Source organism: Hippoglossus hippoglossus, chromosome 8, assembly GCF_009819705.1.
Source record: "Hippoglossus hippoglossus isolate fHipHip1 chromosome 8, fHipHip1.pri, whole genome shotgun sequence".
NCBI classification, from domain to species: Eukaryota; Metazoa; Chordata; class Actinopteri; order Pleuronectiformes; family Pleuronectidae; genus Hippoglossus; species Hippoglossus hippoglossus.
The window spans coordinates 12505600-12531960 of NC_047158.1; the positions used below are offsets into that span (position 1 = coordinate 12505600).

The window sequence follows — 26361 nt, forward strand, 5'->3', positions numbered from 1 at the left end:
CAGCTTCTGACGGGTACTTTGTCACAGGCGTCTGGAAGTATTCAGTGGCTTTCTCAGCTCATGTACACATGTACACTGTTGAGGCAACAGACTTCTGCCAGTGTCAACCATGTCATATTTTCACTGAGTAATGTATTTATGTTTAAAGGGTGTGTCAGGTAATTACACAGTTTGATTTGTGTAATCTAGTCCTATATAAGTGTTTGTTGTCATTATGCTGAAGCCTTACTCGCTTATCTTTCAGCAGAGGGGTAAAAGGAAAACTTAAAAAAGCACAGCAGGCTGTAATTAGGGAAACAGTCATTCAAATGAAATGTAACCGACTTCTCTGCACGGCGAACGACTAGACCCACAATGTCTCAGGCTCCAAACAGGTCGTGCAGGTAGGCATTAACGATCTAGCGAGACCAGCATGTCTGTGGTTCAGCGCTCAGCCAAGGCTGCAAGGTGAGTTGTGTGCAGCTCTGTGCAGGAGCGCGCTCCGCCGCTGTGCGCCGCGCCTCGCTCCTCCCATCCCTGCGCTTCAAACTCTCCTCTGTGCTCACCAATAAAGCGCTTTTTGTCCGGGGAGGCAGCACTCGAGCGCATTCCTGGACGTGGAGGTCGGTGTACCTCTCTCCCGAGGATTTGATGAGGACCGTGTACGTTTGAGAGCTTTTTTTCCTTTCTTGTTAGAGAGAGAGAGAGAGAGACAGAGAGCGCATATTCGGGGGAAACCTACGAAGACTCTGGAGTTATTTCGGCGAACTGCTCCGCTTGGATAAAGACATATGCGCGACTGACTGCGCTCCCAACTTTACCTCTTCGAAGTTCAGGGTAAGGAAGTCCTGCTCCTGGTTTATAAATGATTCGGGATTTAACACGTGCAACAGGAGCGAACCGTGCGTAAAGACGCGTCAAGGGAGATGTGTTGACGAACTATAGGTTGATTTGCTTTGGAAACACGTGAATGCACCGATGAGCAAAATCATTTCCCTCATATATTTAAAAATAAGCTTCAATTCGTGGAGTTTCTGTCTTCGTTTAAAGACCGGTGCTGCTCGTGGAAGTTGTGTTTGTGTATCCTGACAACTCCCTCAACGAAAACTCAAACAGACACTTTCTGTTTTGGCTCAGCAGCAAGTTGATACAGTTGAAAACACATTTTAATGCTTTCAAAGGGCAGAGTGTTACTGTAATAAGACGTTTTGCAGATGTCTACATTTGTTTTGGGGAGTTTTAACTGCAAATCAATACTCTGCACCACTGACATATTGGATGCAACAGGTTTTATTGGCTGTGCGGGCGCCGCTGATGCCTCACATCACCAATGACTCACAATAAAAGTAAAGTTTGTCAGTGTTTATGAAATGCGTAAAACGTGGAGCGTGTGCGCGGTGCGTAAAAGGACTCCTCTGGGCTGTAATGAGGCGGGCTGGTGTCGGACCGCAGGACGCCGTACAGCCTGCAGAGGCCGAGCCGAAAGTCTAGACCGCACCGAGCCGCCTCCACCACAGAGGACGGCTGCTCCTGGAGCCACACGGGGGAAAAGTCCCACAGCGGAAAGTTCAATAAGACACAAGCGTGGTTGTTCCACGGGCGGTCAGAGAGGTCAGATAATGAAAAGTCAACGCATTTGTTATGTTAGCAGCATGAGGTCAAAACAGGATCATCTTGACAATGGTTTGACTGTATTATACCTGGAGACAAGTGGAGGCAGTGCTGTTTATTTTGATAAAACAGTTTTGGTGCATCGCTGCTTTAAAAGCAAAAACTGCTGAGGAAAGGAAGTTGAGCAAAGATAAGTGACATTTCCAAGGCTGATTCTTAGTAATGCACTGACTTGATGTGGTTTCAAAACTGCTGACAACATCAGCCGATCTTGAATTCATGGGGTAGATGACAAGTTTCAGCTTTGTCAGCTTTGTACCGGCGGCCAACTTTCAGTTATAAGCGTGATGGGCGATACACTGAAGTATCAAAGACGTCCATCAACAGCTGCTACTGATATGAAATGATTCCACGAGGTCAAACATCTGAAAAACTCAAAGTGAGTTTCACCAATAAACGAACATCCAATAAAGTGACAGGACACGACGTGTTCAGACACGTCTCTATTCTACAAAGTTAAAAATACAAATCCCTGTCAGAGCATTTGTTCTTTTTCAGACAACACCACCTCATCTTAATATTGTGCAGATACCGTGCCATATAATAAAACTTTTTCTCTGAGAGGTATCATTAAAAAAGTAGCTTCATCTGATACTTTATCACCGAGGAGCTTTAAAAGTGTCGGTCTTTAAACTCAAGTGTTGAATGAAATATTTATTTGCTGGGCTGATAACCACAGAAACTGGATCCCACTAATCCCTGTTAAAGATATAATATCTTTGTGTTAACACAAAATGTAATAACGGGGAAATTTAATTTTAATTTATTACGCGAAAGACACAGTAGCCCCAAGACACAACTGGAAAATTAAAATATAACCAGATTATGACAAATTATATATATCCGCTTTTTGAATGAGAGGCTTATTTCATGAAAGAACAGTCTTCTGACCACAATCCTTCCCGTTCTTCAGCCAGATTAGCATCTTTTTACGTGGCTCCATAAACAGGCACGGAAAATCGACCTACTCTTCCCCGGGGGCAAAACAGGCGACGTGAATTACTCCAATCATCCTGCTATTAACCCCTACACTGGTTTCCTCGCCATGTGTTTCCTCACAGACTGTCATTATGCCACAGGAGAAGCTACCGTGTCATTGACAGTGTATAATGGTTGTAATTGGTTTATATTAGTCCGCCAGTCACAGCTGAGCAGCCCCAGGAGGTCAATTATCCATCATTATTGTGGAGAAATTTCAGGCTACTACGTTGCATGGATTGCAACACTTATAGTACAAGAGATGAGTTGTGGGCAGAAGTGGTGCCAATGAGGTTATTTTCTAGAGACGATGAAGCTGTAGTGTTCGCTGCTCCAGTGTTTTCTCTGTCCGTACGGCCGACTGTTGTGTTTGTACAGTGACTTGTTGACCCTCCCAGACTTCTCACTGCTGAGAGAGAGAGAGACTGAAACAAGTCTGAGACGGAGAGAAAGGAAAAACGAGGTTTGCATCAAAGTTCTTCTTTCACTTGTGATGTAAAGCTAAAGTCGACAGCTGATCAAAATTGCTGCACAACACATGGCGGCACTTTGACGATAAAATGTGCAATTGTGCATGATGGTGTGAGCACTAAGCGGGACACATGTGCACGCTGGGTGGATTACCGCTCCCCCACGGGACATTTCTTCCAGTTAAATGTTGGTCTGTGGACGGAAAGGCGAAGGAGCCCTCTGTCATAAAACCCAATTTAAACAATTAAGCACAGGCCTACTGTCACACCGCCGTGACAGTGACGTTAAAACCACACTACCCAACCAGGATCCGGTTACGGACATCGTGTCAGTCTGTACTTTCATCCGTTTTTTGTTTTTTACTAAATAAAAGCAGGCATTTCATTATCCCTGCCAAAGAACTCGGGAGGAAAAGAGCTCTGATGTCTGTATCTGTTGGTGACGGTTGTTGACTGAAAGATCTGCCGGACATTTCACAGCAGCTTGTGGTGCCTGTAAATTTATTAACACAATAAAGTTCACACTGAAAGTTGCAACTCCTCTGTCTCTGAACTGCAAAGAGTAAGGGGATTTTCACATCCTGCCTAGTACCACCGAAGCTCAGTTTTACACCAATTAGGGGCAGTGACTGAAGCATCTTACCCAGTGCATCCAAGGGATTAGAGGGTTAAAAGTCAGGTGCTGAGGCGAGGAGACCCGGGGGAAGGGAGAAGGGATATAGGGAGGTGGAGGTAGGGGTGGAGGACAAGAGTGGGGCACTCTCAAAGCCGGCAGAAAGAGAGGGGGGGGGGGGGGTTTCGACAGGGCAGAAAGTTTGAATTGGTGAGTGAATGTGAGCGTGTGTCTGTTTTCCTCAAGGCAACATGAAGCAAACAAGAATTCAAGATGTACCAATCCCTCTTCTGTCAGATTAGAAGGCCTCCGTGTGTCCCCTCCTCAGGTGATGCACATCTGGGGGGGGGGGGGGGGGGCAGCGCGTTCCCTGGTTGACAACCAAGGGCCGGTGTTGCTCTGTCGAAGAGGCGTCTTATATAAAACCCCAGCTTCAAAAGCCCTCAGCCTCACACTTCAATGCTGACCCAGCGGTATGTCGAGGCAAACCCCAGCCTGCTTCCCTGCCAAGCTAAATTGAGGAAGAGCTCGCCGATGCAGCCAAATGATGCGTTCAGAAGAACCACTTCAAAACCTTGCATAAATATACACACACATGCGAAGGGAGCTGAAGGCTTTGGAGTGCCCCAGCTTTGAGCGCAAACCCCAAATAACTGCCGTCGTCCATGTCCACATCCACATCCAGATCCACACACACAGAAACACACTTGCTGGTTTGTCTGTCTCCTGAAGCAGATTATCCTTTGGATCAGTCACAACATGAAAGAAACGACTCTTTTTATTAAATTAAACTCTTGGTATTTTCTTAACCTCCTCACTCTGGTTAGAAAATCTGCATAAGCCAAAAACAATCCCCCAAATTCCTAAACTGACTCCAGTGAAGTAAATGGAGGGAGAGACGCAGAGTGAGAGACACAGATGGAGAATAAGAGAGAGAGAGAGGGAGGGGATGAGAGGGAGGATGCTCATCCCAGAAAGCCACCACAAATTGCTGCATTTCAGTGAGCCCATAAAAAAAAGAGAAACTGCTCTTAATCTTAGGTTGTAATTACCTCAGCCCAGCACTGTAATTAGGAAATGAGCCTTGAACTAGATCTTAGTGGGCAAGAGCAAAGCAAGGGCACACGCGCATACACACTCACACACACCTACACTATTTGACCAAAACCAGAATTAGCGAAGACAGATCTCCCTTTGAGAATAAAGTATAATGTTTAACCACAAGCTATCAATGACTAATGAAAATTACACAAACAACCAGTGAGATGAACATTAACTCGTAATGTTCCACCCAACATGGATCGAAGGATAAGAGCAGAGTGAAGGCGAAGTGTGTACCTTTGGGTTTGTGTGTGTCCTGAGACCTTGTTGAGAGTGGTGACATTCAGACGCACTCCTTACAAACGTACTCGCCTACACGTACTCGCAGTCCTCCATTACGTCAGTTAGTTGTTCTCTCGTGCCCTTTTTTCTTAATGTCTATTTCCGTCGCGGCTGGAGGACAGCAGATAGTGTCGTTATCTGCTGCTGTCCACGCCGCGAGAGCACAAGGGGCAGCACGAGAGGGCAAATCTGTGCATGTGTACGTGCAGATGCCTGCATGTGACACCGCGTATCAAGCCAAACTCTCAATCACTCAACGCTGCAATCAACAGGCGAGCGGTTGTTACAGTGCCACAAGTCACGGCTTGTCACCGGATTATACGAGAGGCATCTGAGTGTCACTTAAACTACCGACTGAGGCAGCAGATCCACAGTGACTCATAAAGCATCTTCTTCAACAGGTTCAGGATTGGGGCTGATGTTGAGAGCCATGATTTGGACAAATTGTTGGCAGTTTTAGATGATGGCTCTACAAAGTGGTTCTGGCATTAACTGCAGACTGTTTGGCCTTGGAAGAGATTACACCAGATGGGGAATGAGGGAAAGGGAGTGACACAAAGAGAAAAGGAGAAAGAGAGGAAGAGGAGGAGGAGGGTGAGGCGATATTTATGTTCAACAGATGAACGCAGAAGAAGAAAGAAAATTATAGTGGGCAGAAAGGATGAAAGGAATCAGAGCTCTAAAAAAAAAGGGAATGAGGGTATGGCAGACAAAAATAGCTCCTTCAAAAGAGAATAAATATGAATATAAACCAATAATTGTCAAAAGAGAGAAAACATACTGGCAGGTTAAAAGATACCAGTGTTCTGGCAGTGCTCAGTCTGCACAAATTAAAGACCAAATGTCTCGTGGAAAGATCTGGAAGAGGCAGTCTGGGGTATTCATGCATACCAAAGCAGGAATATTGTTGTCAGCAGTTTTGTCTTGAAGAAAAGTACTGAGGTTGTTCAAGAAGCCTCGCGGTAAAGATGATTTGCATCTATTTCGGGTGCTGAGTTCCACTTTGAAAGCTAAATATTTACAGTGGAGCCAGGGGACCGTCTGAGAGGGAGACACAGTGACCTCGGGAAACTAACCGCGCGGCAAGGTCAGCGCAAAAACAATAGCTACACACAAGTTGGTCACACTCACCCCTGCATTTACTCTGTCCCTGTGCAGGTAAACACGATTAGGTATGCAAATAATCGACAAAAACTCACAGTGAGCACACAAATGACAATATGCACAAACACCTCTGTGCAGCAGGGTGAAACACTCAGGCAAATAAACATACATGATGCAGAGAGTGGCCGTAGCTTCGAGCCAAACAGCCCCTGGACTGTAACAGGTTCATTTCAGATGCAAACAACGCTCTTTGAACATGACGTGAGGTTTCAGGTGTTACATAATGGAATGCCGCATGTGGCGTGGTAGTCATCCACGTTCTGGTCTCCGCCTCCACACCCTGACTCAGAGCTTAGGTATATGAAATATGGCATAAAAAGAGCACTTAGTTGGAAATGTACTGGGAGAGTGAGACGAGTATATCCAGTGCAAACAATTAACCGTCTGTGCTGTGCAAAAGGGAGAGAAAAAGCTAGAAAATAATGTTTTGCGTCTCAGCAAATCATCTTCCATGCTTTGTGTGCTTTAAATCAATGATAAACCCTAAAGTAGTGAGCTATTAGAAAGAAATATGGAAGCTGCTCTTGGCAGAACGTCTGTGTTTGGGATTTCCGAAAAAACAATTCATATTTGAGATCCCATAATCACGTTTGAAAATAGCATTCAGTATTCGTAAACAATGTATTTACACAACGCAACACACACACACAAACTTATGCATGAACACATACCCACGTAATTCTGTGGTAGTGAAATATGAGACGCTGTCACTCAAACAGCGAGGGCAATCTGGGCCGTGCCAGCCGAAGATCAGTTAAATAAAAGCTGTTGGGGCCTGTGCCACAGGGCCAACACACACTTCAAACGCACACACCTGATTCAAACACGAGGAAAAGAAGCACAGGCACGGATCCAAAATGGAAATAAGTATCGGAAAAACCTGATATCTTCTCTGTAATTTTAATTAAATCATCATATGTAGCCACATTTTAGTCTTTGCAGGCCACGTCAGTAAATATTATCCTAACCTGAATGACCTTTGATTCCCTCCTGAGACAATACCTCATTCATCAGCCGCCAAAGAGGGCGAAACTGACCGAATCTCGCTGCTCATACCACACAGCACACGTGCAGTAAACTAAGTACAACGTATAGGGGCCATAACAAAAAAGTGACTGTCTTGTGTCACGCTCAAGTCACTGCTCGGCGCACACAAAAACATTGGGCCCACAGCTGATGGGCCGATACCGCAGGACAAGGAGCTGACAGAGCGGAGAGTGGTCGGCCTGCATTCTTCCCCTCCCGCTCTGTCATTCTACTGCGCTGCCACACAGCGCTCAGCACGCTCCCGCACACAGCTGGAATCCGACCAATTAAGAGGAAAAAAGCTTCCTGTCCCGCTTGTGGGCCATTAACTATGTATGACAGGGGGCTGGATTCCAAATAAGTGGGCGGGGAGAACATTTCAACAAATTAAGCTAACAGGTACAACTGTTGTTTTATTTGCAGGGAAGGGAGACGTCAGATCAAGGACAGTGGAGCGGGAGTAGAGGAGAACGCTTCTTCACTGGGTGAGCATTACATGAAATCTGACAGTTTTATTGGTCGTTATGAATAAGATGTGGTCAGCTACCATGATACAAACAACAGAAATAGTTTTCATCACAACACAAAACACAGCGCACCATAGATTACATGGGAAAACAATGTGTTTTTGACACTTGTCATAATAATACAGTCCTTTGAATAATTGCACAGAGAGAAACCCCCGACCGCACGCTGTTGGCGGTCCTCACTGTGTTAACTGTAACACCCTGCTTCCTCAATAGGGTCCTTTCACACAACTCTGAGCCTCTTAACGAGACTGGCAGGAGAACAAGAGCAGCTCTCTTAACTAACACACGCACACGCACGCAGCATTTACTAGATACAGTGAGGCTGTGTGGGACTCCAGACAGGAGGGAAAAGGAAAAGAGAGAATGGAGGAGGTTCAGACTGAAGTTATGGAGCTGTGGCAGAGGTGGGCAGGAGGTAGACTCCTCAGTGTGTGCCACCCTGTATACTGTATATCTATGAATTCATCTTGAATTCATATGGAGTATCTTCTGTTTACAAAGTCTGATGTAGATTATCCGTCAATGACATAAAGCTCCATTGTTCTCCAAAGAGTATTTGAAAACACATGATTGCATCACATTGTTGCACTGGGTGACATGTTTCGTCGTGACCACAACCAGGGGCACTAGTTTATTTAGAGTCAATCCCATATACGCATTCCTGTTGCCATAAATACTCACTAGAGCGGCAAATGTAAATTCAGCCACTGCCGAAAATAGTCCGGAACGAATGCAAGATGTAGTATTATTTAATAAAATCTACAGTGCTCTGCTGCTTTAGGACGTTACTGAGTTTCGTTACAAAGTATTCGTCATCTAATGAGGCCATCTCTCTAAGAGACGCATACCGTAGGGAAGGCTAATTATTGGTGGCTGAACAAATAGTTGTTGGTCCTTTTATGGAATGCATTTGCAGCAATAAAGTTTTTGATGGTGGTCAGCTTCAATATTTACAATTTTCTGCATTGATCACTTACAGTTGCCAAAGTCTCTTTTTTTTTTTAAGAGATACATTTGTAATGCATTGCTTGAAAAACAAAAACAAAATACTTATGAATTGATACACTGTATGTGCTGAGGTCTGGTTGTTCAACTTGACACCCCGACTCCTTTCTGACCCCACACTCTCTGTCCTGCCTCCTTCCTGTGTTGTGCTAGTTGCCAATGAGCTGTGACAGTAGGCTGGTAGAGAGAGAGAGACAGACACACACTCCTCCACCTCTCTGTCTCTGGGCAGCCCACTGCTCCTCAGGGACACTGGGAGGAGGAGGAGGAGGAGGAGGAGGAGGAGGAGGAGGAGGAGGAGGAGAGAGTGGCGGCGGTGCGGAGCTCCCTTTCTGGGGTTGAGTTTTTGGTCCTAACACACATTCCTCAGGTGAAGGGGTTTGTTCAAGGTGTGTGTGTGTGTGTGTGTGTGTGTGTGTGTGTGTGTGTGTGTGTGTGTGTGTGTGTGTGTGTGTGTGTGTGTGTGTGTGTGTGTGTGTGTGTGTGCTTGCTTGCTTTAATATATTTGCCATGCAGACAATGCTTGAATAACAATATGCATACTGGCTCTGCGTCTGCCTTAATGCTGGGGTTTCAACATCAAAGCTTGCATTCACTGCCTCGAATTACAGCACAATCTGTCAACCTGAGTGTGTTTTACCTGCCGACAACACATCCATGCCACACCTACATGAGTGCATTTAAAAAATAAAGTAAAACTTAACACACCAAATATTGGCTTTGATTTGGAATGGCTGTGCACCGTAGCTGTGTGTTAAACTTCTAGACGGCCCAACACAACAACAAGTGTATACGAATGTCAGTTTATTATGTTAAAGGGGACAAAGAACAGCAAACAAGGGTGTTCCGTGATATTGTTCTACTCTACTGCACGTACACCGCACATGCACACCGCACACACACAAATAGTACATATGTGTACACACAGGTAGGCATTGTGCGGACTAACAGGTCGGCTCAGGAATCTGCTCACTTGATGACAGTCTGAACAGATGCGTTTGATGCACACAAACAAGCTATTCTTTATTCAGACCAATGGTAATTCACTGCTATAACAACCAGCCATCACTGTCTCACCCTCGCTTCCTCTCTCTCTGTCTGCGCGGCAGTATGTTAAGTCGTCTCAGGCTCTCTGTATACGACAGCGTGACTAGCCCATGGAGCACATACACACGGACACACACCTCCCGTATTACGAACACACAGAACTAGGCTTCCTCGAAACCACACAGAGGAACCCTCTTTGTCCTCATTCAGTCGTCAGTGTGAAGGCATCAGTGGTTTTTGCATGTTCATCTCGAATAATGCAAATCACATTTAATTTACATCGCATTCATTACTATGCAAACCCTGCAGCTGAGTTATTTAGAGTTATTTGTGTTTTCTTTACCATTACATGCATCCATTGGTGACCATTCATTTTTTTTTGCAGCATTAGGCAAAAAAACAACTTGACGGATATATAATCTGTTGTTTAAGAGCCTAAACTTGGAAAAAAGTGCCATGGTCCTTGAAAAACAGGCCTGGAGTGAATTTTTAGATTGTTTAGAGTATTTCTCTTTCTATCTGGCAAATCCTCACAAAGGTTGGAGATGGAGTCATAGGTCCCCACTTCCTTCACTCTTGCCCTGTTTGTGCTGAATACGAGGAATCTCTGCACACCTGCTGCAGGCAAATTGTTGTGTTGAGGGTCAGGGTGGATGTCTTAATAGACTGTTGCTGACTGATGTCTCAACAGTTGTCATTGTGGTTGGGTTCACCTGTTTAATCAGGGGTTGGCATAGGCTCAGTGTCATTTCGCTGAGAATTCTTTTGGATCGCCTCACCCAGAGGCATGTCAGATTTACTTCAGAGTCGGGATCATAAATTATTTCAATTGAATTCATTATTTGTAGGCCGTGATACTAAACTACACATCCTCATAGGCTATATATATGCTGTTAGTCAGCATTCGAAAAGATAAAAGTGGGTGACACAATTGAACACATCAGACATGTGTCTAAGAAGGCACTCTGAATAAAAGGCTGTCATAATAATACTGTAATAAATACGTCAGCATGTCTTTGTTCAGGTCATAATCACAGGGCACCTGAGGCCATGGAGGAGAAGCATGTCAATGTTTGGGACAAAATCAGAGCCAACCTCCTCAGCACTGGCATGGTACCAACACAGTTTCACAATAAATTCCAAAGTGACAACCTTATCTGTACCAGTGATCTACGGCCCAGATTTATCCCGTGTGTGAGGCACATGTCTGAGGTGTTTTTTTTTTTTTAGGGAGAAAAGCCTGCAGGGAAGAATGACGGTAAAAATGGTAAAAGAGGGAGGGAGGCTGAAAAGCAGGTCTTAAAATGAAGGTTGTGATACTTGTTTTACAACACTCAATGTCACGAGCTGAATATGGACGTGACTCAAACCATACTTAAGTGTAGATCATTTGTCAATCCACTTATCAATAAATTACTTGCTTCCTTCCTCTACCAGACATAACAAACATCTTTTAATGACCATTGTGCCCTTTTCACAGCCGACATGTTGACATGTCACACAATAAAACGCACATCGCTCTGTTCAGACTTGATATTAACGTGCGTCTCAGGTGATCCGATCACAGCCATGCACAGTTCTGGTGTCGCAGTAAAACCCCACCAAGAGCATGAAAAGTAGTGGGACCCTGAAAGTGAGGTGGCTAACTTAAATAAGCCAACATGTTCTATCTGATTCATTATTTTTTTTCCATCTCTGCATTTCCTGCTGTGACAAAATATGTGAAAAAGGTCTTTAGGGACATCAAACTGCCTTTCCAGTACTTAGGACATCAACTACACCTTACACCAAGAGTAGGTGCATCGAGAGGTTTTCAACCTTATAATTGTTTGAACATTGAATATTTGCTTAGTCCAATCAAAAATATGCTCCAAGCGAATGAAGTGGGAGTTTGTATAAGTCTTCTCCAAGTTTCCAATACGGTGCTACTGTAATTTACCAAGGTAAACACGTTGTTTAACCGTCAGAATTAGCACTGCTCCGAGCTTCTGCTTACCGACCCCTTACTTTAGCCTTGAGCTTTCACAAGCCTAATAAACACTTTGACAGCAACACTGTTGCCACAAGACCCCGCAGGGCTGTTGTGGCAGGCGGAGGAGACAGGCCATCATCAGATTCCAGTCATACTCTCAACAGCTACATGAACAAACCTGAGAGAAAGAAAAGAGGTGAGCAGAAGAGCAAGGGGAGGAGAGGGCGCATGATTGACACAGCCAACAGGGGGGGTGTTACTTGTGTGATGTGTCAAACGTGTCACTTGTTAGCTGCTGGACTGTATGTTGAAATTTAGCATCAGTGCTTGTACAGAAATGCAAGTGGACGACTGTCAGTTCAGGTAAATGTATCCTTAGATACGATGTAACGTCAATATGTTTAAAGGGTGAGGTAAGACATTGAAGCCGTGCTGACAGATGAGCAGACAGGTGGACGGATATTGTGCGAGTGTTACCTCATTAAGTGCGTGTGACTCTGTTTGTCTAACAAAGACAGTCGGGCTGCCAGGCAGTCAGTGTGGCTGCCTGCCGTCTGACTCATACAAAAGCTCGGATTCAGTTCTGCTCCAGTTTTAACTCTTACACAGCTCTGTTGGAAGAAAGGTTGTGGCCCATTACCTGTTCTTTTAATACATCAAGAAGAAGATGGTTAGAGGGAACTCTCAGCAGGGTTTTTGTCGAAGGTGCTGCACCTTATGATAGTAGGGAACGACCTGGAGTAGCACTGCAGTTGTGTTTAGAGCTGGAATGAATGTCAATCAAGCCAGAACGTTGGAGTGTGAGCACAGCTGACTGATAAAACTGGTCCATCCAGCCACTTAAAACCACAAGCACACAGTGCATGAAAATGTTCCTGTCCCCACCAAGCTCACTGGGGCGTTTTGAAGAATGTCTCAGGAGACTTCTTTGTGGCTGAGACCAGCTTGCTTTTGGTTGTCCAGACAGCACAAGGGACGAGGCGAGGACAGTCATGCACGGGATAGGAAGGCAGAAGTCAAAGATTAGCGAGAGTCCAAGGATGCCGTATTTAGTGTGTCTTTGTGATGTGGTGCTTTTTGGACTCATCGGATCCTGACTTCTGCAATTGTGTGGTTTACTGCTGTGTCTTCCAGAATAGAGAAGGAGAGAAACGAAGACAGAGTGGGTAAGAATTGTTGTTTGTTGTTTTTATGCCACTGGGTTGTGACTGATCCATTGTTTTTTGCACATGGCACTGACAAAAGCTGTGGATTCAAACACCACAGAGAAATAAGAAAACTGATGAAAGACTAGGTTGTCAAGCACTGAAATCCTTTGTGTTTCTGTAATGTGAGAGTTCTGTGATGAAGATCTTTTTCCTATTAAGGAAACATGACTGTGACCCCGACTGATTATCAGTCCCAGTAGGTCACAGGGCTGGGTGCTCTGATGAAAGACGCATGTATCAGTGTTGAGACATCGCTCTGCTGAGAAAAACGATAGTAAACTATCTGTGGGCTGAGAGAAAGAGAGCAAGAGAAGAAGAGAGATTGTACCTCGGGCAGGGCATCCTGTAAAGTGCCTTTATAAAAATAAAATCAAGTCTAGCATCTACAGCACCATCCGTCATGTCCTTCAGCAATGAAACAAAAAGGAAATTGTCCATGTTTCCTTTTGGAACTCGGAGTGCTTGACCTCTGTGCTCTAATGCTCAGAGGAGGCCAGACGTCAGACATGCTGTTGCAGAGCCCAGCTCTGGTCTGGTCTGGTTTGGCTGCCCGGCCGCCCAACTCCGCCTGCTTCCTTTCTCCTCTCGCCTGCTCTGTACTCTTGAGGCTGGAGTCTGCAGCCGGCTGAGGCTTCAGCTTTGGCACAGGTCGCATCATTTACTTAGACACACTCCAGAGGTTTTGGGTTTCATGTTGCCCCGGAGGAGCCTGGAAAAGCACCTGTTGTGGAGACGAGGACCATTTAGCTTCAGGTGAACGTCTTTGAAACTGGAGCTGGGTGTGGGCCGTGTTTAACAGCGCCTGTTATCTGTGTTGTCTGCGCCACAGTTACAACAGAGGACACAGAATACTGAGCAGCAAGGGAAACACTAATCCAAGGCTGACCTCTGACCTCAAGGAGTCGGTCGCCGGTTCACTGGTTCATGGGCCTTTAGACTGATGCTATCTGACAAGATGAACTAGACAGAGCAATGATTGATATGGCTTTCAGGTTCCTCCTTACGGCTTTTGTGTTAATATTGTACAATCAAACATAGTTCTTTTGTACACGATAAGTAAACAGAAGCGCCAAAATGTAACTATTGACTTGGATCACAAAATCAGTAATTAAAGAGTTGTCCCATATCCCTGGGATATACACAGTTTTTGTGGGTTTTACAATGCCATTACCCGCCCATTCACGCTCGGACCGTATATTATGTTCTGTTTTAAGTCTTCCAGCTGCAGGCTCTAATGGTATAAATCCTGAGGTAAAAAGAGCCGCCTTTCACACCATTAATGAGCTGCTTTGCTACTCACCCAGACATGCACAACATGGGAGCATGGAAAGAGAGAAGGACATAGGGAAAAAGAGGTCAAGTCTGTAATAAAGAGGCAACGTGAAAGGAACCTGCGGGTTAAGTGGTTGTTTGCGTTAATTGCAACTACAACACTCTGACATCAATCAGCAAAGGCGGTGGTGATGTGTACGATGCATGTGGGTATTACAGAGTGGATCCTTGTGGCGAGGCTGAAATCAGTTGGAAAGCTTTGTTTGTACAGCACATTGTAAAACGACCATGGCCACTAATACCACTACAAAGCATTGCAATGATATTGTGGCTTCAAGATGAGTATTGCAAGTGACAGATGTAGTAAAACTATCATTCCGCATGTCCTTCTCTCCCCTGTCTGTGTTTGTATTCCGTCTGCTTGATTGACCTTGATGTGAGTGCACTGTTAGTGGAGTGTATTTTGGGATATCGTCTCTATGTATGGAAAGTTGTTTCTGACTTTACGTAAATATTTTGTATTATTTACTGTGACAGTTTAAAAAAGGAAAAAGCCATTTGCTTTTGTTTAATCAGATTTATTTTCAGAATGAAGACATCCTACCTTCAAAATTAAGAGAATTCATATTGTAGAACTTATACTTGAATGAACAAACGCTATGCAGTTAAAACCAGTGAAAGGATGAGAATGTTGATTCAAGTGTTCTATTACTCGTCACGTTTTCGGCTCTAAACACGCTTTGCTTTGTTTGTTCCATTCTGTTTGCATATCTAAGGTAAAACATTAGCGACATTAGCTCATGCCATAAACAAATACTTCAAAACATCCCACGCATACCAGCAGTCTTGCGTTAGCACGGCTGACATTTTCAAAAACATACTTTGCATGTTTCTGCTGTCTGCACAAACATGTAGCTTTCCCTCCTGCTCGTCTCTTTAAGTAATCTCTTTATCCTCACATATTCCACACAACTATTGTTTTTCCTTTCCAAATGACCCCTTTGTCAATGTTGATGGAAAACCCAGCAGGATTGTGGGTAACTGGCTCAAACTGTGGCATGTATGGTGCTGACATAGACAGGGGGTGGAAGTAGCGTTTGTAACACTCACTCCTTTGGTTCTTTGTCTTCTCATGAGGTTGCGGATTTGAAAAGGGGCAAACACAGAGAGGGCAAAAGGGGACATGGGAGAGAGGAGGGGGTCAGAGGGGCCACATCAGCCGTCATCACCAGTAATTCTCTGGGTGCCGAAGTTATCATTTACAGCCAATATGAATTAATGTTCCTGAGCCACTGCAGTAAATCTGCACGGGGAGCTGCTAGAGTAATATATGTTAGCAGTGTGCCCTCGTGAACCGAGTCGTCAGACCTACAACACTGTAGATCATACTTTAATGCACGTTTCGCAAGCCTAGTTGCTTAAGAAGATAAAGTCCCAGAAGAGAAGGGGGCCTCTTTAATGAGAATATGTACTCTGTAGTGTACAGCCTTATCCCCTTACTGTGACCCCCCCCTGTCGTCTCTGGCTCGGTCTGCTGAATTATGCAAGTGCACACTGACCTGCGGCTCCTCCCCACACGCACACACACACCACAATTTCTACTCCCTCTTGTACCCTTCACTGGCCCTCAGTGTTGGCCTTCAGCTCTGAAGATAAGGGCTCTTGACGCTCGGCCTGCCGGGATTTAATTGCCGAAGCCCACTTCACCCTCCCAAAGCCAGGTCTTATCCACCTCTCCACCCCTCTGCCCCCGCTGACAGAAACCTGCTTTTGTCTCTGCTGTTCCCCTGCTCGTGTTTTCTTTTCCTCTTCATCTTGAAAAGGAGAAAAAAAAAAAAAAAGTGGGATAAGAAGAGAGCTGACAGAGAGGAAAAAAAATCTTTTCTTCCTTCTGCCTCTTTAATATTTCTTTTCAAGGGCCTGACCATGGATTTCACTTAGTGTTGCGCAAAAGACCTTCTCCGCTCATTTCTTCATATTTTCACATCACTCTCTGACGCTCGGGTGATTCTGCATCAGTCAACATGTTTCAATACTAATACAACCCACAAACCTCGACTCGAGCATAAAGAAAACACAGATGTAGGAACAATTATTACATAACAGAACTGGGCACAAAGACATTTTTACTCCCCGTCTCATAAGCAGTGCAATCATTCATCCAATATATAATCTGTTTATATACCCAGAAAAACTTCCTGTTAATCTCTGAATACCAAGTCAATGAGACGGACCAGTTTACTTTTTCAAACTCAGCTGCTGCCTGTCTCAGGAATGTCTCAACAAGCACGCAGGGGAGAGAAAAGGAAATTACAACTCAAGAAGGAGGAGGGGGTACTGCTCCTTGTGCAGGATGACAAGCCTGTCTTTCTACTATCTCTCTCTCCAGGCCGCCCACCTCCACTCACTTCAAAACTTTTAAGTTGCAGCCACACAAGTCAGGAGTCACACAGCACCACAGTACACTGTGGATCCACTCTGTGGTGACGCCACGTTTGCACCTTATCTTACAAACTGATAAGACCCGCACAAGTCACTTGCAATCCAAAAAGCAAGAAAACAGGAGAATCTAACCTATCAAGCTCCGGTTTATCTACGATCTGGCAGTATGCACCGTCTGAACCCCTCCCCATCAACGGTTTCTCCTCCACTGGGTTATCAGATGTGCTGGCCTAGGTTGGAATGAGGCACACTCAAATAAACAATCTGCCCCGGGGAGCTATGGTAGAAACTCCACGTTGAACTTCTAAGACAAATATTTCATTCTATCTGCAGAGCTCACTCTCCTCTCATGTGTGCCTTGATGTTGTTATATGTTCTAGCACTGGACCCTTATACCTCTCTGGCCCTGATGTACTGTACCAAATGTAGGTTTCTTTATCACCGGAAGGAATGAGATTGGATTTTCGGAGTTAAGACACAGATAATTTGTCTTCACGACCATAGAAAGAGACGTGCGCTCACACGTACACAGTATCCTGCATTAAAATTGAGATGCAGCTTCCCACACACAGCCATGATATAAAAACCTAAAACCATCTGTAAGAGCTCAAGCTGTTTCTTGAATCTCTAAATCCCCTTCATCACCTGTTTATCTTACGAGATCCCTTTGTTTGCCTTATTTTGTTCTGTACACCCATGCAGCACAGCAGTCTTGCTTTCAGTCCTTCCTTTTCTCAATCCCATCTGCACCTCCATCATTCATGAGTCCCGTAATGAAGCCTACTTTTTCCTGCGTGACTATTTTAAAAGAATTTGGCTCTTAGTGTATACACAGGAGAAGGGAAAATAAGACATCAGGGAATCTTTCCAAGGAGGTTGCAAAAAGGAGGACCGGAAAGAAAAGTATGCTGAAAGAGAAGGAAAATAAATGCCATAGCCGTGGCGTGATGAGATGATATCCCCCCCCCTCAAAAATAAAACCCTTGATCTCCTCTCCAAGTTCTGACATTCGAGGCAGGGATTTTTTTTTGTAAAGAAAATGTTTCATTAAACAGTGAAAGGAAAGAGCTGAAGCAGAGAGAGAGTCGTCTCTGATGCTACTGTTACTGGCTTGAATGGATTTCTGTGGCACTGATACCTGTGAGTGAACGAAAAACATACAGCAACATATTATTTATTTATAGTGTTCTTCTACATACTACTTCAATCCCTGAAAAGCTAATAATATGCACAGTTGATAAGAAAAATATAATTACTGCTGTAACTTCAGAAGAAAAGAACATTTCAATTTCTTTGACATTTATGGGGTAACAGGCCACAACCTTAGCACTGCAAGAACAGAATGTTCTCTCTGTGTGTGCTGCATCGGTGTAAAATTGTAAGTCACACATACTTGGCGTATCATTCAGGTATTTGCGCAGTGCAGACATCAACAACTGCACCATTTAAGGCCCTAAAATTAGCCCACCAGCATTCTGTTTCTGTCGGGTGTCGTAAATGTTCAAAAAGTCAGGTTTGGAGATACATTAAACTTAAACTATGATATGAACAGAAGTAATTTCAGGACACCTAGAATTGGTTTTTTTTGCAGATTCAGACAAAGCACACCAGGGTGCCTCTGGTTAAGGATTAAGCACAAAACCCTGATGAGTAAGATAAGAGAAAACCACAAGCTGTCAAAAGAAGAGAAATGGTCAACAGAAAGAGATGTTGTCTCTTCCCCCCCCAAGGCCGTCTCACTTGAGTTGATAGCAGAGGATGATAAACTGCCGTAACTACTTTCTTCTTTATCTTCCCTCATTCCTCTCACCTTCCTCATTCCATCATCCCTTCCCTACTTTTAAGCCATTTTAAGTACATTGTTGACAGTCCAGTAAAATAGGATTGACAGCAACAGAAAATGTAGTTTCTGTATATTTCATTCATTTTACGGTATTTAAGACACTTGTTTGACCATCAATATGCAAATTGACATATAAGTGTGTTGTCTGCATTGCTCCATGGTCAGGGAAGCAGCACCAGGCTCTCAGAGGAGCTCCTCTCCAAGTTTAGAACGCTGCACAGTAAATCATCCACAGATGCATGGCCACGTGCAGCACGGCAGACACACAGCCACACAAAACTGACACGGTATGGTTATATGAAACTGGAGAGACCAGAGCAGTGTTTAGGGTGCAACATTTAGAGAGTGTGTGCAGAGCTTTTCACTGTTTCAGTAGCGCTTGCGAGACAGAAAAGCGTACAAAGTGACGCTGTGTTTTCAGTTTGGTGCACCGTCCAAACCGAGATAAATTTGCTCATATGTGTTTGTTTCATAATCTATGGAATCTGTTATAAACATAGGTGGAACAGTTAACTGTGCCCCCACCACAACCACAGAGCGTGTGCAGTAAATAACGGTGGCATATTGCTGACACGCATGCACACATTCTGCATCTGTAGGATCATTACAGAAGAAAATAATGGAATTAAAATCCCACAGTGCTCTCTGTTACACAGATCATAGCAGGAAGAATGTGGCACCCTTTTAGTCAGAAAAGTGAGGCAGGATACCAATATGTCAATTTTTCCTCTGAAGCATGAGGTCATGACTGCAGCCCCATTGTTTGAGAGGCCTTGTGACAAAAGACCCCCTTTGATCACTGGCTATGCATAATTAAACCTTTGATAGTAATCTCCCTCCATGAAATACTCTTAAGAACCACAAGCTGTAGAACCACACAATAGCTGATCCAGGCTGGTTTGGAAAGAAATTTGACATTGTGGTGAATCCATCTCATTTCTTGATGCAACAGCAGGATGCTCCCAAAACTAAACATGTTCCACAAAAGTGACAGAAAATAGTAATATTATGTGTAGTACTGTTTTATCCCATTTACAATCTGTCAAAACTTGTATATTTCTCTGACTAATGTAAGTTACTAACAATATATATATATGTTCTCTTTTTTTAGGCTGAGCATGGAGCGAGACAGAGTCTGTACCATGAAGGTCTATATGACTCAACTGGTGCCCTTTCTACTCCTCCTCACTATCCCTGATTGCATCTTGTCCAGCGACTGCCCAAAGGACTGCACCTGTTCCACACCAGAGTCCATCTTGTGTTTTCAGAGACGTTCCTCTACCATTCCCAAAGGAGTGCCCTCATTCACAAATAGTCTCTATCTCTTTGCCAATGGCATTGAAGGCATGACATCTAAGGACTTTGATGGTATGGAGAACCTGGAAATGCTAGACCTCAGTCAAAATAAACTGACTGAAATTCCTGATAGGGTGTTTGAACCTTTGACCTCTTTGAAAAACCTGGATTTGTCATCCAACCAGATCACCCACATTTCAGAGGAATGCTTCCAGGGTATGGAACTGCTTGAGCGTCTTTATTTGTATAGTAACCTTATCAAGACCATTCACCCTGCAGCTTTTAACCGCTTGCAGCACTTGCTGGAACTCAAAATACAGGGCAACCAGTTGACATCCCTGCCTGCTCTCTCAATGCCTCATCTGCTGCTGCTGGACCTTCGCTTTAATGTCTTACACACCTTGGGTCCCTCAGACCTCCAGACCCCAAACCTGGAATCACTCAAACTGGGTGGTGTGGGGCTTACCAGCCTGGATAAGGAGCTCATTGGTAGTCTGAAGAACCTCCATGAACTGGACATTTCAGGAAACCAAATTGACTCCTTCCCCGCTGTGCTAAAGGAGACCCTAGGGCTGATTCACCTCAGTCTGGCAGAGAACCCGATGGGTCCTCTTAAAGTTCAGGACCTGCAGAACCTTGGTGAGCTTCAGGAGTTGGACATCAGCAGCCTGAGTGTGCAGGGTCTCCCTGAAGAGTTCTCCCAGCTCTTCCCCCACCTCAGAAAGCTTACAGTGGCAGAGAACCCCTTCAACTGCCTTTGTGACTTAGAGTGGTTCCCAAAATGGCTTAGAGCCCAGAGCATCACCCTTCAGAGAACAGAGGAAACCCGCTGCCATTTCCCACCTATCAATGCCGGGAAGGTATTGGAGAGACTGGACCACAGGGATTTTGGCTGTCCTACCACAACTACAGTCACCACTAGTACTGTCAAAACTACTACTATCCAGCCTGCAATTATCACCACCTTTCCAAGTACTACTGAAGCTGCTCCAATCCCTAGGGCTAGTGATGAACCCACAGACAAAGATAATGACCCTCCCCTGCCCCCTGTTCCTGCATCCCCCAGCAGCAGCAGCATGGACCTAGGAGAGGATCAGCATTTTTGTCCTTCTAACACCTGTCTGAATGGGGGTACTTGTCGTATAGACCAATATGGTCAGGTAGAGTGTACCTGTCCACATGGCACTTCTGGTTTGTATTGTGAAGTCCAAAACTATCACCCACCGTCACCACCTGAAGCTGGAATCCCCATGGCAACTGTGAGTGCAGATGAAGCAGACATTAGCTCACATGAAGTAACAGCAACTTCAATCCTGGTGGACCTTCACCGCTACATTGAAATGCGTCCTTACATCCGTGGAATTCGCCTAACCTACCGCAATCTCTCTGGACCAGACCGCAGGCCAATTCAACTCAGCCTGCCTGCATCCTTCCCAGAGTACAGACTCAGAGGCCTGAGGCCCAACTCCACTTACACTGTGTGTGCCAGTCCACTAGGTGCACCTAGTGGCACAGACAGTGTATGCACTGAGGCCCATACAGCCCCTGAAATCATCAGCAGCCCTGATGCACGGATTACTGACCCAAGACTGACTACTATGATTGTGCCTGCAGTTGCCATCTTGCTATTGCTGGTACTGATAGCAGTAGCACTGGGAGTAGTATGCTATCTTCGTAGAAAGAGGGCAAAGGGCCACTTGGAGCTAGACTGTGAGCCTTCCCAGCTACAGTTGGATGGAGTTAAGGCTGGTTTGGACAATGGGGCACTGCCTCAAAAACAGCCCCAAACTATGATCCCTGAACCTGCTGTTCAAAATGGAAATCTGGAATATGAGGTGTTGCTACTACAGGATCACTGTACATCAAATAACAATATGTCCACACACAAGCCTTCCTACTTTTGACATGTGGCTTTGACTACTCTAACTTAAAGGAGATTTTCATTCTTCAGCTCTGTTTTCCCCCTGGTGAAACACAGAGAGCAGCAACTGCTGTGAATGTGGAGGACACAGTAAGCCAACCAGCAAAGGAGAAACTGGACATATATTTAACTCAATGCTTTCTGTTTGTCTAAGTAGACATTAAACAAATTCAAAAACATTTTTGGACATCAAAAGCATTGAAATTGCCTCTACTCCATTTACATGCTGCATTCTGCTTCAATGGTATTTCTTCACTCACACTGCTGGACTGGCAACCTCTCAGCTTTCAAGCTATGGTGCTAGAACTGATGATGTGCTGTCTTTGGCTGAAAACTTGGGTTAAGGGACATAGTGACCCCATGCCCTCCATGTTATTCATAAGGGAGTGTGCACTGAAATGGGTTTTTGCTGCCTTCTCCCCATAACAATCGTCTAGCTAAGCACCATCAGCAATTCTTTCTGCTGCATGTTGTAACTCCTCAGTACTACCCCAAAGAGATCAGTGCTTGCTGTGAATGACCTTTTAGACCAAGTTAAGATGTGCAGAGTAAATAGCTGGTGCTTGTGTTACTTTATTTGGCTCTAAAACTTTTGGTTTTTGTTGGGTTTTTTTGTATGTATTTTTTTTATACCTGTGTCTTTGTTGTATTTTTTATTGTGCAACATTGTGTTAACATCCCTTCATATCCTCCACCCCCACCTCTTGTGACTAACAGACAAAACAGCAGATTAAAATCTTTGAAGATTAAAACGCGTTTGGTACCAGCAAAGTCAATCAAAGGGCTTTGCCCCAGAATGTCAGACAGTCTAAGTAGATGTGAGTCTGGACAGACTCAAGACTAAATCCCCCCTCTCCATTCTGAAGCCCTCAGCCTGCTTCACCACCACAAAGGGAGAAGGTAAGCAGGATTACAAAAGGTACACACCGGGAAGCAGTTGACTGAACCCATTCTGTTTCACTGTTGCACTGAATCATACCTATAGTTTAAAACTCACGTCAATTACAGTTAACACTCGTGCAACAACACCACAGAAAAAGATAACTTAAAAGACTTTATTTATTCTTTATATTCCCTTCAAGGGAAACTCAGTTTTTTCACCCTCAATCACAATTCACGTACAACATAGTATTCGACCTGACCCACAACAAGCAAAGCAAGTAGTGGTTGTGTATTGTGTTTCTCTTGAGTAAAAATAGCATGCTCGGCATAATGCTGTGCACAATTTCTCCTTGGCAAGAAGAGTCCCAGTTTTGCTTCCTTGCACCTAACCAGACTATGAAAGGCCAGAGGCACAACAGAGTGTTTATATTGCTGTGTAGAAGACAATGAGACTTGCAAAGTGGAAGAAGAGAGTGAGTGTGTTGGTCTGATAACATCTGTGATCATTTGGGTACATGTTGGGGCTTGAGCAAAGACCTGCAGACATCAGGTTACTTTCAGTCACCCCATTTATGAGCCTGCATGCCAAGGAGTACTTTAAGCTCCGAACAACTCTGCCTATAGACAAACACACCAAAGACACATCTGTGAATGTCTGTTAAGTTACTGTTGTAGTATTTCCACCATTAGGAGTTTGGTGCTGACAAGATGCCTTGGGAATCCACACAAGAAACAATCAACCAATGCAACTGGAATATTTGTCTGTAATATAGAATACATTGAAGATAACCAAAAGTATTTTCGATGTGATTGTTAATTTTTCCCTGTTTATTTTGGGAAGCGTTTCTTGTCATTCAATGTTTTTTTAATTATGTGAACTTATTTGTACAAAAAGTGATATTATCATTAAATGAATATCCAAAAATAAAACAGACCATGTTCTTTTTTTTGGTAGTTTCCACCTTTCTTCTTTGAGAGGAAGGATTAGATTGACAGGCAAGAGGGGTATTATGTTTGCCATTAACTTCCCTTCCCTTTTAAGCCATCACTCAACGGTGTGAGGGGAGAGATCACAGGGAGGGGGAGTCCGGAAAAGTTAAAAAGGAGGGTGCCCCGGTATGAATGCAGGTGTAATTATGCTGGGTATTAAAGACAGTAGTGTGTGTGTAAACTGGACATGTGCTTTTGTTGTGTGAAATAGCTTTCAATACAATACAGTGTCAAATCTCTTTATGGACATAAATGTGAGCATATATCAGACACCAAATGTCTCTCAGTTGTCTCTACAGTGTAATAACAAGACTCTAGAGAGTCTACAGCCAAGCTTGCTACACTGAGAGCCTGTGCTTTGAGCTCAATACTGATATCAGCCTGCTAACATGCTGACTGCTCATGGCAATTCCACAAATAGTTTTTGAGATATTTCAGTCTGGGCCAAAGTGGTAAACCAAACGACCGAGGGACCAACATTGCCGTCCCTGTAGGGCGTAACATTACCAAGTGGTATGCCGATTATAATAAATTGTAAGCTGATGTGAATAATAGTCAAATGTTTCAAGCTCTATTAAACTATTGGCACCAATCAAAACCATCTTGGTTAATGGGAATTTACACCCTGTGGGCACAAACAAACATGTTTAAAATTTGTGAAAATTCTTCTAGGAAAATGAAAAATTAGGTATCATCCAGTGAGGAAGAATTGTCCTCCTGCTCAACAAAACAAGAGAACGTTTCCCATTTTATAAGACAGAGAAAGAGACGCATTGTGTTATACAGGAGCTGACGTTCAGGACATATTTTAAGATGTCAATAGTACAAGTCCTGCTGGAGATGCTAGAGGCGCAGCTGAGGAGGCAGAGAAAGAGGCAAGGAGTGGATCTGAGGTGAGTTGTTGTACAAACCAGTCACTGTACAGTGTACAGTGACTGGTTTGTCACTGGTTTGTACAGTGTACAGTGACTGGTTTGTTTTGCAAAAGCTCAGAGAAAATGACCTTAAAAAAATATTACCACGTAATATTTGCTTTCTGTGTTAAAATACTCATGACCAACAGTTTGACAAAAAATATTTTGCAAAAAAACAAAACGCCCCCAGTGTATAAAGTCATGTGCTGTCACTTGGACTTCTTCCCTAACGACAGGCAGCTCGAGGCAAAATGGAAATAATGATAATGATTGAGAACAATCAGGTCAATGTAGAAAGTGGATTTAACCATTTATGAATGACTCACTGGTCCAAGCCTAATGGGCGAGCATTGTTTGCAAACCCACACAATAAACAGGCTGACCACCCATGTGTTTTATAGGTGGGTTGGTGGTAGGGAATTAATGCAGTATGCACGCACACGCCCACATCCACAAACAAACACACACACATACAGTACACTGGCTAACAGCCGGGAGCAGTTGTGCAAGGTTCCATGCTAACAACACAAACACATAAAACAGCACCACTCCTGTCATGCAGGCCCCATTATATCAATTTGCTCAGAGAGAGAAAACTTCCTGGTGAAATAAACAGGAGAAACAATGTACTCCCGCAGGAGGTCAATAGGCTTTAACTTCTTTCTCCTTCCTGCACTATTTTAATCCCCATGTGTCCCGAATTCTTGAATGTTCATTAACCCGACACACACACACACACACACACACACACACACACACACACACACACACACACACACACACACACACACACACACACACACACACACACACACACACACACACACACACACACACACACACACACACACACACACACACTTTTTAAAGGGAAATGAGTGGAGGAGTTTTGCTTGCTATAGCATCTTTTGCCAAATAAAAAAAAATGGAAGGCAATAAATGGGACTTAATTTTCAACATATGTGCGCATAATAGAATGGCCCCTCGTAAAAGGTCAGATACGATACTTATAGATGATATCAGATAAGACCTCTGGCTGTAAGAACTCATGCATGTTTTTGTCCTGTCTCTCTCCAGGCATCTGTAAATGTTCATGTATGTGAATGAGAAAAGGAAAGGGAGACCAGAGGGAGTGTGTGTGTGTGTGTGTGTGTGTGTGTGTGTGTGTGTGTGTGTGTGTGTGTGTGCTCCTTTCTTCCATAAAACAGTCTCTCTTTTCTTCCCCTGTTGTTAAGACAGACCTGGTCCCTGGACGCGAGCCAACTTTAACACTCACACTTAGCCTGCCCTGCTCAATGGCCCCTATTGTTGTTTCAAGGGACCTTTTTCCCCAGTTATCACCCCCCCTCCCCCCCACAAAAAAAAAAAATCCAAACAGATTATTACTAAAATTTACTTCTGAGCAAATATTTGTCTTTCACTTTTTTCACTCCTTCCCTTCTCCCCTGTCTTTTCGTTTTCTCCCTCACTCTGTATTTTTTGTTTCCAAAACGTTTCCAAAGCCGGGGCCTGCGAGGAGGCAGCCAAGGACAATGTGTTGATGTGTCTCCTCTGCACCTCTCAGTCTTTTATTCAGATCACTTTTTCTGTCTCTTTTCTCTCTTCTGTCCCTCTGTTTTCCATCCTCCAAATAACCCTCCTGTCCACACAGCACAGCTGACCTCGCAGTAACCTCAAACCAGCTCTCCAACCTCAGCCAGGAGTATTTACAGTCAGCAGTTGAGGGCATGAAATTAACTCCACAAAAAAATCATA

At 44.2% G+C, this 26361-nt stretch overlaps 2 protein-coding genes across 3 annotated transcripts in view; one reads left to right on the plus strand and one right to left on the minus strand.

The window, feature by feature from the left end:
* Window positions 1-26361, minus strand: part of coro7 (coronin 7) — a 100570-nt gene that overhangs the window by 24740 nt on the left and 49469 nt on the right. The window lies entirely within an intron of this gene.
* Window positions 534-23627, plus strand: vasnb (vasorin b). Its single transcript, XM_034593638.1, has 3 exons — window positions 534-816; window positions 7708-7769; window positions 19715-23627. Exon 3 carries the CDS (start codon window positions 19722-19724, stop codon window positions 21801-21803), a length of 2082 nt encoding a protein of 693 aa, XP_034449529.1. The 5' UTR covers window positions 534-816; window positions 7708-7769; window positions 19715-19721; the 3' UTR covers window positions 21804-23627.